General features: G+C 31.7%; 1 protein-coding gene across 11 annotated transcripts in view; it reads right to left on the bottom strand.

Annotated features, from left to right (window-relative positions):
* Positions 1–13,638, bottom strand: part of LOC110995591 (rho GTPase-activating protein 23) — a 306,700-nt gene that overhangs the window by 270,426 nt on the left and 22,636 nt on the right. For 8 of the 11 annotated variants that reach the window (XM_022262818.2, XM_045629169.1, XM_045629171.1 and 5 more), the window contains exons 1-2: positions 7,885–8,354; positions 5,906–6,109 (exon numbers count right to left, since the gene is read on the bottom strand). The exons of 1 other annotated variant lie outside the window; for it this stretch is intronic. In XM_022262818.2, coding sequence (XP_022118510.2) covers positions 5,906–5,948 — 43 coding nt within the window. In that variant the 5' untranslated portion in view covers positions 5,949–6,109; positions 7,885–8,354. Of the gene's footprint in view, positions 1–5,905; positions 6,110–7,884; positions 8,355–13,638 lie in introns of those variants that run through there. 2 more of the 11 variants (XM_022262817.2, XM_022262822.2) reach the window with 2 other exon arrangements.

The raw sequence follows: 13,638 nt of genomic DNA, 5'->3' as shown, positions 1-13,638 counted from the left end.
TAGGAGTGTCACGGTCTGATTTCAGATTGAAATAGAAATACTATGAGATAGAAAACAATCCATTGTGGATCAATTATTGGGTTCGGGCGTAAATCGTAACTTAACAATCGTTACCAAATTACTTCATAAAGACACAGGCGACATTAGCTCGTATTGATTTCAATCGTTCCAAAATTTGTAGCGATGTTACATAAATTTATTATAAGCTTTCTCGTATAACGATTGATTTTATTACTCATTGCATACTTTCAATTTTATTTATTGCCGTTAAAATAAACAAGAGTGAAAACATATCAGTTGACACTTTATTCGATAATCCTTAATTAAACTCTTGAATGGGTGTTAAGAAATTCAGGTATTAAGTTTTATATCGATATTGGTTGCGATGCAGATAGCGATACCTACTTTGTTTTGTAACTTTAATAATCACAATATCATTGTGGTACAAAAATTCAACGTTCAAGCTGGCAATCGGAGCCCTCTATCGGGACTCACAGAGTAGGCTAGATGTAGTAAGTCACATTTGGAAGACAAAGTTAAAATCGTTTATTCAAGGTAACACAATGTACACTTATAAACGTTAGAAAAAAAAACATAGTTCTCAAATCAAGTGCGTAGGAGAGAAGAACTGGCAATCTGAAACTCTTTTTCTTCTTCTTCTTTAACGTTTTAAAGTGCTGCAACAATTACACCATATTTCACAGGACTTCTTAAGTATTTCATCATTATAAAGTATTTAATTTATATAAATAAAATTAATTAAAAACAAGTTTTGTCTTCTATCAGCAGAAAGCATGTTGAAATAAAAAAATCATAATCATCATCACATTTAATAGAGAGTCAGTTTCTTTTAGTTCTATTGTTCAAACTCTAACGTCATATATACATAGATAACCATATATTAGATATTTTATCTTTGGCTTTAATTATTTTTGTTATATATGTTAGTTACAGGATTACAGAATAAATAAATGTAAATGGAAGTGAAATTAATTATTTCCCAAACTTGCCACTTAAGTCGTTAAAAGTCTGCAATCTTGACAGTATTTTAACCTACTTTATGGAAACGCATGGGTTTCACAACGAAATGTAAATAATTTTATTGCAATTTTATATTAACCGTTAATAACAACTTAATTATTATTATACCTTAACCGTATAGCAGTTATTATGTATGACATTGATGTAGGGTAGTCAAACTTCTGCAGTTTTTTTTCACTATAAAAATCGAATGAATGGAACTAAGTATTCAATTCTAAAATTAAAAAAAAACTACGTTGTTTGTACTTACACACCCTTATCGAATTTGTTAAATTAGTATATAGATAACGAAACTTATAACAGGGCTCTTCACCATTATTATTTTTTGATAAAAGGCTTACTTGATTTAAGTTATACCGTCGCTCATATACAAAGGGCTCGCAAGTGCGTTGCCGGCCTTTTCAGAATTAGTATGCTCTTTTTTTGTAGTTTCCGTAAGTCGAAGAAGGGCTACGGCAAAAAACTGCCTTATATGATGTTCTGTACTGAATCGTCGTCTGGATGTGGAGATAGAATACAATGTGGAACCCACTACTGTGTGGAACCAGCTACCCAAGGAAGTATTTGCGAACCAATTCAAATTAGGTTCCTTCAAGATAAGAGCGTACCAATTCCTTAAAGGCCGCAGCAGCGCACTTGCAAGTTTTGCGTGAGTGTCCATGGGCAGACACTTATATCAGAAGCCACCTGCCTGTACTATTAAAAAAATATACAACGCAACTGTGCTTTCAACAAATAATACACAAACTTTAATCACTTTAAGATTATGCATAAGATAAAAGTATTGTTAAAGGCTTCGAATTTTAAATTTTAAAACCGTTAATGCACAGTAGTTATAAAATGTCACGGCCCCACTAAGTACATTAAACGCAAACACTTATCGACATCTTAAAAATATCCTATTGAGTACTTTAATGAATAATAATTATATGTAATCGATATTAATGATTTTTAAAGGGCAACATCAACACCTCGAGTGACCAAAATGTAACCCATAATTTTCTTAAACGTAGAGGCTGTTGAAGCCATACATTGCGACAGATTAATGAAAAAAAATCTATGTATTGTCTGAATACAATCTGTTTATTATAAATACAAAATTTATCATAAAATATTTTACAAACGAAGTGTGAATAAAACAAAGATTCCCTCAGTTGTGAAACGTCGGTGATCGAGGTGATACGGATAGATTGGCGTTTCTTGACATCCGATAATGAAACTCAGCTGCAGGAATTAGTCTCATCAACTCCTCTGAACACTCTTCATGGAAAATGCGGTAGAACATGCAGATACCTAAGGACACATCCTTGATACATTCATGATAAACATTATTGGCCTCTGGTTTTAAGATATATAAATACACTCCTAAGGAACTCCGAAGAGGTCGCACATCCCCGGTATGGGGGCTGAAGCAAATTACTATACTTGACATGAATAGAATCCAATTTTTCAAAATTCCTCGTTCTAAGACCAACTATTTACGAAACTCGGTTATGTATCGTACACCTACAGATTACAACATAAATTACCAGCAAATCGATATGACGATGTGACTAAAAAATTCTTAAAAAAATATTTTAAAAACTCGGGTATCTTTTACTTATAATAGCTTTGTTTGTTCCTTCATATTAAATATATATTTAATTTACCAATCAATCAATCTTAGAACAGTGCTTAGTAAAACTGTGCTTTATGTTTCTGTTTCAATATGTATTCCGTTTTGGCTTTTGGGTGTAATGTAATTGTTTGAATATTGTTTAGTGATTAGCTGTAGGAGTATGTACTTAAAAAAACACTTTATTGTTATCGCAACATATAAGTTGCTAGTTGTTTCTATTTTAGCAACCATCAATCCAGGTCAATCAGAGGCAAATGAAAACATCACTTAGCTACAAATGTCATAACTACAGCCCTCGACGAAACTGTGACGCCAATTGGCAAAGATGCCAACTAAAGTTTTCAATTTTAAATGCCAACTAGAAGCTACGATTATATTGAACAGTTTTTGTCTAGTAATTCGTTTAAAAGGTACTTAAAAAATACATATAATTTTCAGTATTTGTCAAAAACACGAGGTGAAATAGATTATCAGCGCATGGTGCCTTTTTTTCTCCCTCTGAGTGTGCATCATTCATCATGCATCATAGGTTTATTTTATTACAATTAATACCAAGTTTTACCCAAAAAAAATAGCTTTATTTCTAGAAATAACTTTTTAAAATACGCTACACTCGGTAATTGAAACGGTAAAAAAAAACTTTTGTAACCATACAAAAACAAGATTTTCAATCTTCACGTCTATGCCAAAGTAAATTTAGTAAAATTGATTATTTTCCAATTACCATAATATATATATGTCGCAACACATTGTATAATATATATCTATATCTAATGTTCCATTATTGCCAAATCCAAACTAAAATCCCGTTATTCCGTAAGTAGCACCAATACAGTGAGTTGGCATTTAGCAATGATAAAGGTTTTGTAATCGACAAGCACGCGCGAGATTGTATCGTTAAAGGACTACACGCAATGTCAAGTTCATAATTACATATCAAAGACCATTATTATGTATAATTAAATACTTTCATAAAAGCTATCCACTGCGGCTGAATTCATTGTATACATTTTTTTAATTGTATCACACTCTGTAATATTATTTTAATTATATATAGCTATGTTAGCTGAGTTTATTGCCAGTTCCAGTCTCTTCCGTTCTACGCCCTTGATTTGAGAACTGGCAGTAAATGTAAAATTAGATTTATTTAATATTTCTTTTTTTTTTGACGTTCATAAGTGTACATTATGTTACTTACCTATATGAATAAATAATTTTTGACGTTTTTGACTTTATGATAAATGGACAATAAAGTAAATATTTAAAAACAATAGACCCACAATATTTTTCGAACCTGGGCCTCTGATTTCTGCATCTGTTTCTTGATCACTTGTCAATGTAATAGACAAGTGATCAGGCTCCTATGACACACACCGCTATGACTAGGTCTTAGGCAAGCCGGCTTTCTCACGATGTTTTTCATCACCATTTGAAAGTTAAATGCACTCATAGACAGAAAGTCTTATAGTATCTAGCCGGGGATCGTACTTAGGACCTCAGGCATGAGAGTCGCATGCTGACGTTACTAACCCAACACTCCTCTACTGCACTTTAACCAAGGAAACAATACTAAAAAAAATTACTTATAGTATCGAAAGAAAACCATTACAAAATAGCACATTCATTAAACTCAACATAAATTTACTAACATTTGCTACAATGTAAGGTTTGTATTGTATAAAATACCAAATTGGATTCGAATGTTTATCAAAACATCTGAATATAGCTCATGATAAATATAGGAATTGTTATTGCAAAAGATAACGTAAAGAGGACAAGATAGACTAATTTTCATCACAATTTCCAAAACCGAGGCTATAATTCGGGTTTGAGCACTATAAACATATTTCTTACAACAAGATATAGTGGTGGTAAAACAATTGGTGATTGTTTCTTGCTTTGAAGTATCATAAGTTTATAAGCAATAAACGTTTATTCTAAAAACTGAAAAGCTTCATACAATAACTTACAAAAAAAATTACATACATATATTTTTAAATTATCCATCAATTTCATAACCCATATCATCAATTAAAAATAAAGTTGTCAGTTTCTCGATCAAAGCGTAAAGACGAAAGAGTTCTTAATTTAAAATAGCAAGGTGAGGCACAATTGAATGATTTTTGGAACTCTTGATTTCAGAATATAATATTCGAATTTAATATCTTAATTCTTGTGGTATCTATATATCACGACTAACAATGGATTAGGAAATAGTAGTTGAGTTAGAAACAGTCCCGTTACAGGTGTGCAAGTTCGTGAGTACACAGCAAGGCCGTACAGCCAGCTATTGTACTTAGCAATTAGCGTAGACAGGGAGATTTTATCGGCTATTATGAATTAATATTATAATTCAGAGACTAACATTAGTTACCGTTGAATTTATTTATATTCATTACGAATAAAATTAGACGTGTTTTGTTTAAGTTTGTTTTAACAAAGATTTTATCATGTATTGTTATTTCTTTGAACATTATTATAAAATTCGTTAAGTAATTAAAACCAAATTTCAGGTACATATATAAAATGATATTTGTGCATTAAAATTTAAGACAGGATGTTTCATTACAAGCAGTTTTGATATCAGGACGGAAGTTCTAAACCAGAATAGAAAACCTATAAGAATTAGATGAATAAATATTTTTTTTAATATTTTAAGTGTAAGTGTTAAGTAGTTAAAAAACTCGCACTAAAATTCTTGGCCTCAGATTTCTGTATAGTGATATTTTTTGTTGGTATCGGGTTTCTTTAATATTTTAAAATATTTTCGCATTACAATTATTTAGGAGCAAGTGTTAAAGCTGCGATTGAACATACGACGTCACAGATCGCATGCCGAAGCCATTCTATAAATATGAATACCGTAATAAACAAATTATTATTTAAGACATAAATTATATCACAGTACCAATTTGCAAACATGATATATGATCTAAACATACGATAGCGTCAGCAAAAAACCCGATACAAAACATCAAATTACGAGTTCGCTGATTCACCGAGACTCCACCCAGTGAATATAATTATTTTAATTTATCACTCATAAACAATCTACAAAAGATTTTTAACATCTATAAAATTATATTTAGAAGATCGTGAGAGACTTCTAAATCTAAGTTGTTTTTTTTTAATGAATATTCAAATGTTGATAATTCGACTTGCTGTTGACGCTACGATTTAACTTAAAATGAAATAATTAATCTTTTTTTCTTAATAGCAATAATTAAGATTCATCACTTGACTTACCCCAGTAGATTTTATACAGCGAATCTAACAATCCTTGCATCATTTTGACGAGCACACACTTACACACGCAATAAATATTTATCACACACTGATCATCATTACTTACTTCATTATTATGAACTATAATGCGAAGTGTTCATCTGACTAAAGCATGTTAGACCATTCAATTTAAATTCAATTTATACCTTACTAATAATGAAGCGTCTAAAATTTAATACATTATTTTTGTTTTTGTAACTCTTTTAGCCTGTAAAACCTTTTTATGTGTTCGATGTGTGTAAAAGGACCTATATTATGTCAGTAGCGTAGGCGATAGTAAGGCTTAATAAATAGCTTAACTTAGATAAAAAAATCTTTAACAGCTAAATATTACTAAATTATACATACTGAGTTCAAATAAAATTTAAAACGTTATTTCACACTATTATACCTAAATAAGTGAGTTCTCGACTATATACTACGTAAATAAGGTGTTCTCCAAGGTAGCACATTGGTATGCAGATGTTTGTGATTGTTAACAGATGGATTCCACATGTTCAACACAGGTATAGCGGGCATCAAGTAATCAATCAGAAAAACACGAATATAAACAAAAGTAAAACGAATCCCATAGAGAAACAAACGAAGACTATTTAATTTGGTTCCAGTTTAATACGAGATCCAGAAGTTTGGTTGGTTCGCTGAAACTGGAATTGTTCAATGTATGTTCAATAAAAGAAAAAACATGATTTCTAATCCCTTCAATACAGTCTTTTCTTGATATCGTATTTTCGTAAAGCATTCGAAACGTCGTGCAACTAACGTAAAAAATTTATTGTTAAGTCCCATTTTGCGATTGCGGAATATTACTTAATAAAATTTACCTATTCATAAATAAATGGGAACTGAAGCCTGGCGTAACAAACGCTAGAAATGTCTTTATAAACTGAAGGTGAACGAACCTTGAAACGAACAAGACGGTGGCCAAATTGAAGTAACGGTAAGAAGTTCGATCGTTATCATCAATCAGTTTTGCGTAACTATATATTACATACACGCTATCGGGAATGGGGCATTACTTCATTGGTTTACGGACATTTCCTTCAAGTTAATTCTTTAGTTTCTCTTATGAAATATCATGTTTGTATTGCAAAACTTCCTCCTGTCTTCAACGAGCCTCTGTACGTAAGCACGTAAAGAGGTCAACGTAATGATCCCTCTATCTATCTTCCTAAAATTGTTTTTGATTTTTAACTATGAAGACAAATAGGGCGTCAACCTTATAAGTAATCTCGCCTTGTTTTCTCTACAATCAAAGCCAAAAACCTTCAGGCTTTTGACATTAGTACGGCCAAATGACGCCAGGGACTTTGTCTATATGTTAGCAATTGCTTTACATAATGATCGTAAGGAATGCACTTCTCGTACAGTTAAAGAATGTACTGTGATAAAATCTGTGATACAAGCGATAAGGTTGTTACTTAAGGCTATTAATAATAGAATTACCATGAAGGAACGTTTATAGCATTCGATGTTATACACAACAAAAGTTTAAACGGAAACAATTGAATTTATAACGATAGAAAAATAGTTTGTATATTTACTACCAACAGATCAAGAATATAGAAATAATTCTTCTAATAATACACTACAAGCATAGTGTAATAGTGGTTTGCTATTTAAAAACGACGATATTGAATAAATTTTCAAATACTATTCATCGACATGACAAAAGTTATACTTGAATCATATTTTAATGCCAACATGGAGCGTGATCATTATGTTTCGTAATTATGATCGATGGGAGTGTTTACAAGGTCACAATCCAACAATATATTACACTACGTAAATGTATTGTTGTAACGAATCATATTGTTCAAATATAGCACTTTTGTGTGCAAGTTGATTGTCGTACTAAATCCCAATTATTGTTACTTTATCAAAGACTTTAATCATTTTGTTTTACGGAAGAGATTCCGAAAACATAGACTGTTACATACTTGACTGTCTCGATGTATTTATGGAGACGCGTTGAAGAGTCCTTTTACTATGGAACTAAAGTGAGATAAAATTAGATATACTAATGCATTCATCCGTCTCAATTCATCCGAATTACATGATATTGAATACAAAGTTCACACGTCGATTGAAAAAGAAATAACGTTCATCACAAGATGAATTCGTGACATCGCATCGTTAATCACATCAGAAAATTTCACTGTCAGCCATTCCTCAACAAAGCGAAGAGAATTTTAGCCAGATGAACACCACTCTATCAAATTTCTTAACAATTAACTTATAATTTTCCTCAAACACAAGCCGTAAGCACTAAAAGATCACTTTCACACCCGCGATTTCCGAAAGGTCGTTACGATCTCAGCTGCGGTCATGATCAAGTTATCTTCATTCCCGAGGGGAACATTTCGGGACGAGCGCCCGCGCCGTCCGCGGTCTGCCGCAACGTCGCGACCACTGGCCATTTGGGATTATTTATAAATGGAAACAGACAGGGGTCGTAGAAATTTGCACGACGCGTGCTATGCCAAAGCTAATCCACCAGGTCACACCGGAAGCAAGTCACGGCGTCTGCGTTTGAATCACTAGTCTCACATTTTTCCTCGTATAATTTTCTATAACTGTCACCATAGTTTGGCAAATAGTCTTTTTAATTGATTTCACCCCAAAGCTGGTGTTTTCCGAGAAGAGAAAATGCTACCAACGGGACTGCCACATGGACCAAATTTTTTAAATTTGTTTTAATTTTCTTTTTATCAATTTTTTATTAGTATGTAGGTTAAGGATAATGCAAATACTGTAAATTTGTATGTTGGATGTGATATGATATGATGAAATACTTTAAGCTTCCCATTTATTTAAAACTACGTACAAAACGAATACGAGATTTGAATGTATTATTACCTACTTACTGATTACAATCTAATTATTTGTTAATCAGAATTACATTAATTTTAATTTCTCTCCAATTTATTTTGCAAGCACACTGTTAATGAAACTGTATTATGGAATGCAAGGAATAAAAGGCTTTTTTTTTTATTTATTTATTTATTACAAAACGAATACTATTATAATAGACAACGAAAAAAAGGGCTTCGTTACTCAATAAATGGACCTACTAAGTTAATGAGTTCATATGTAGGTCAATCATGTTCTTAGTAAGGTACTTCAGAGAATTCCACTACCAAACAAATTTTTATCGCAATCGATTGGGAAATGGTAAAACACCTTCTATCAATTCCTTAGAAGATATTTCATCACCCAACACATAAGGGCACCTATTCTAACATCATTAAATTGACCAATTATGAAACCTACATAAGTAATTCGGCCATGACAATGCTGCCCACGCTAACAGGTGTTCGGACCGTCGGACGAATGTTTGACACATGGGCGACGTGGGCGCAGGAGCAAACATTTTTAAATAACACATTTGCTAAATACATACTTATACCGTTGTTTATGACACGGCTGATTTTCGTATATCTGAGAGCTACGAAGGAAGAGGGAATTTAAATATTTGTTTAATTAAATTGTGTTACCGTTTTTACAAAATCTGTATCGATACCTTAATGTATTTATCAATCAGTTTTTAAAAAGCGATTTTCCAATTTATATAAGGGGTAAAACGGGCAGGAGGGTCACTTGATTGTTAAGTGGTACCGCTGCCCATGGACACTCTCAATACCAGAGACTCGCAATTGCCTTGCCGGCTTTTGAAGAATTGGTACACTCTATTCTTGACGCTAAGGGAATAAATAAAAAATTATATTGTTTAAGTTTTCGTTTTAGAATAACCGAGATATAAAACACATAATAAGTGAAATCAGGACAGTACGTATAGTTTTCTGACAGTTTCAAAAATCAAATCTGTGACCATAGGTCAAAATATGATAAATACAATTTTATTACTTTACATTACAAGCAATTAAATTGTTAAGAAATCTTGAACTATTAAAATATGAAACACTCGATATATTAAAAAGTAATACTGAGCAAAAATGCACTTATCGTTGTCTTATCTATGCCCACAGAAATAATGTTTAATGTTTAAAGAACTTTATTTTTCATTACAAAACAGAAATATTTTATTTACATGAGAAACTTAATATTAATATGTATATATTATATACGAGCGAGATACACGTCACCATTAGCCGTAACAATTTTAGTCAGCTATGATCATTCTAACAGCAAATATAGGTGCCAATACCCAGTCCTCTTTAAAAGAAGATATGTAATTCAAAAGCTAGAATAAAGCATGAATGGATAAAATTCATCGCGAGCTGAATCTGGGACGCAGTTGGCATCAACGGGAACATCTCAATATCTCGCCGTGTGACATCTAAAATTAAAGTAATGAGTCGTATCTGCGCTTAGTAATTACACCTGTATGCCAGTATTATGTATTATTAATTGATATTTAATCTGTGTCCTATAAATCTGCTAAGACGCTTTCAGTTAAATGTACTGAAGGAAACCGCTTGTTAGTCATAAAACCGCCCGTCAAAGTTATTAGGCAAATAACTTATGTTACCTATTTACTTTTTGTTTTTTATATAACTTATGTATATATAAATAAATAATATAATCCACGGTTCAGCCCGCTTGTCACTTATTTACAACGGGACATTTGCATTTAGGGATAAATTTATATTAAGGTAGTTTATTTTTTTTATTTTTCGTATGTACTTAATATAATATATTATGTTTGTTTTTTGTTTCGTGTGTAAAGTTATTTCACTAGTTAAGCATTTTTATTAATATAGGGTCACATAAAGACAAGATAGTATTTTTATATAAATAACAAAAAACATGTTTTGGCAACCTGGAAGGGGCAGGCCTTCAGAATTGTATACATAATGAAAATGTTTATATAGAACACCAAATTGGTATTTTATCTTACACACATACCAACAGCTTCTAAAAACATTTAAAATGTATGCTTTGTATTCATAAGCTTTCAACAAAACACCAATACAGTAGCAATCTCGGAAAATCCACACATAATTCACCAGTATTTCTAACCCAGAAACTAATTTCAACAAATTCTCGTAGCATCGTTTTGTTACATAAATTACGATTCTGTATAACAATGACGTGACTGTTATGTACAGGAAATAAAAAAGCTGCGTCATCTCGATATTCTCAAACATTTCGCACACATTTTATAAATATAAAATATTATGTTCTATTATAAAAAACACACCTATCTAGTTATTTTATGATTAATTATTGTTTTAATAAAATCATCAGACGTCGTGGAGAATTTGAAATTCAATCACCTCGACGCTTGTAACAGTAGCGTTCTTTTAGAGACTCAGTTTGCGTTCTTCAAAAAAGAGCGTATTGGGAAATGTTCCGGTAATGCTTTATCTTTTCTTGGAAATAGGACTAACTACCCACTGTTTACTGACTTATTTGGCACTTTGCAGACGTTCATAAAAGCGCCTGTAAAGTTTCATATTAATTGGAAACTGCACTATTCTTATACATACTATTTACCCTATATATTTTTCTTAAAAACGTTTTATGAAAAATATAGTATGTAATATAGTATGGGTGATTCGTTACTTTTCTTCTACAACACAAAAAAACAATGCGACTATACATGAATTTCAATCAAGTCTGATACAATAATTATGGCTAATAGTTTTTAGTATGGTAAATTAATTTTCTACAACACTAATGAATAACTTAAACTAAGACAACCTTCACTGACAGTTTTAGTTTTCTATAACGTTTTGACACAACGTTCGAGCACTAATCACTTATCAAAACCAATACAGGCCTTTATAATCACTAGACGAGGTTTATTAACTCTAAAGGTTTAGTTCCCTTTCTTATGACTGATTCGTAAACGCAGATTTCGGCCCAAATACTTCCTTCAGTTTATTCTTACACAACAGCTGCGTCTGTTTTATTGGTCATAAACCATCGTTCAAATCATCCATTGTATTTTAAGAAAGAATGTAAGATTTTAAATAATATTTCAGTTACAAAAATGTTACACATGATTTCTGTTTATACTAGGAACGCACACGCAGGTGGCATTTCAATTTGTGTATTCTTGTCTTGTTGCTGTGGTGAATTGACGAGGATAAATATTTGATTGACTGTACTTGTTTGTTTGCTTAAAGTAAATGTATAAACTAAAGATTTATATAAACATCCTATCCTAGGAGAAAGAGTCTATTTCGGTATTAGGAACAACATACAAAGATTTATATATTTTCATTTCACATTGTTCCGATAAAATAACGAGGCCCGCAAGAGGCCCTGGAATCTTCTTGAGTGGTTTAAGAAATCGCTTTGGTTTAAATGGTTACTAGTACTCTTAGATGCAGTGTTTGCCTGGTGTGATGATGGTGTGGTGTCCAACATCCTCGTACTTGTGTACACAAGGGAGGGAAAGCATAATTAACAAATAAATATCAGAATGAGTTTTGCCTCATTATTAATTTAAAAAATAGTTATTTTTATATCCACATCAAAAAAATATATTAACATTGAAGGCAGTTACCAAAGACTTAATGTTACTGTATTTTCTACAAAAGTTGGAAAAATGCCAGAGAACTTCAAAAGATCGGGACGAGAATTGAGCATTTTATATCATTGTATTAGTCTGCGACGATTAAATACATAACTCTATCTTATTCGCCATTTCCTCTTCCAAATAAATTTATATTTACAAGGTGATTTGTGAATTTGCGTAGAAAAATACACACGTTGTCTACGACGAAGTTATTTAAAATCTATTGCTTTTTCCTTAGCATAAGTATTGTTTGTTAACATGTAGATACTTTAGAATCTTATGATACAAAGAAACTTCATATCGTAACGAGATTTTGACACCAATACATCGTTTATATTAGGCATACCTATACCATTTTGACTCCTATGTGCTGTTTGTAAAACGGCAAAATTAAATAACACAAACTCAAACTCAAAATATCTTTATTCATATAGGTAAACATGTACACTTATGAAAGTCAAAAAAACAAATTAAATTTACATTTACAACCAGTTCGCAAGTCAAGGGCGTAGAGCGGATAAGAAGAACTGGCATGAAACTTTCTGCCACTCTTTTCAATAGCCAAGTTTTTAATACAAATTGTTTGAACTGGAGCAAATCAATCCCTATCCCAAGGATTAGGATCACTAGTTTTACCCTCTGTGGTTCAGTGGTTAATTCAAGTAATTAACGCATTTATCATACAAACCACGGGATGTACTGTGTTCGAAGTCAGGCGATGGTATTGTTTAAGACATTCCTAAAAATATTAATCTAATACATACTTAATGTATATATTTATTAATTTTTAAACTTACTTTGAGAAATATGTTTGGATTAGTGGACTTCGACCACTTTCTCCATATCATGATTTTTTTTATCAGATATTAACGTATGACTTGAATAATTAGCATGCAGGCACTATCGCTTATCTTAATACCCTCATAAACCATAACAGAAAATACTCTCTTATCGTTGCTGACAAAACAAAGTAGAAAATATGCATCGTATGGGATGCATTATTTATAGTACATAGTTTTTATTGATGTACCAACCTATACCAACTGTACATCAAAGTATCATTCCTTAAGCAAGCCATATTAAAAAGATTTTTTCATTATTTGCCTGGAAAAGATCGCTTGTTAGCTTAAACGCCCGCCCGTTGTAATAATTTAAGTTTATATATTCTACATCATTATTCATCATCATTTATGACTAATTCGAT

Source organism: Pieris rapae, chromosome 8 (genome assembly GCF_905147795.1).
Source record: "Pieris rapae chromosome 8, ilPieRapa1.1, whole genome shotgun sequence".
Lineage (NCBI taxonomy): Eukaryota > Metazoa > Arthropoda > Insecta > Lepidoptera > Pieridae > Pieris > Pieris rapae.
The sequence above is the reverse complement of the archived record's forward strand: the minus strand, read 5'-3'. Positions and strand labels throughout refer to the sequence as shown.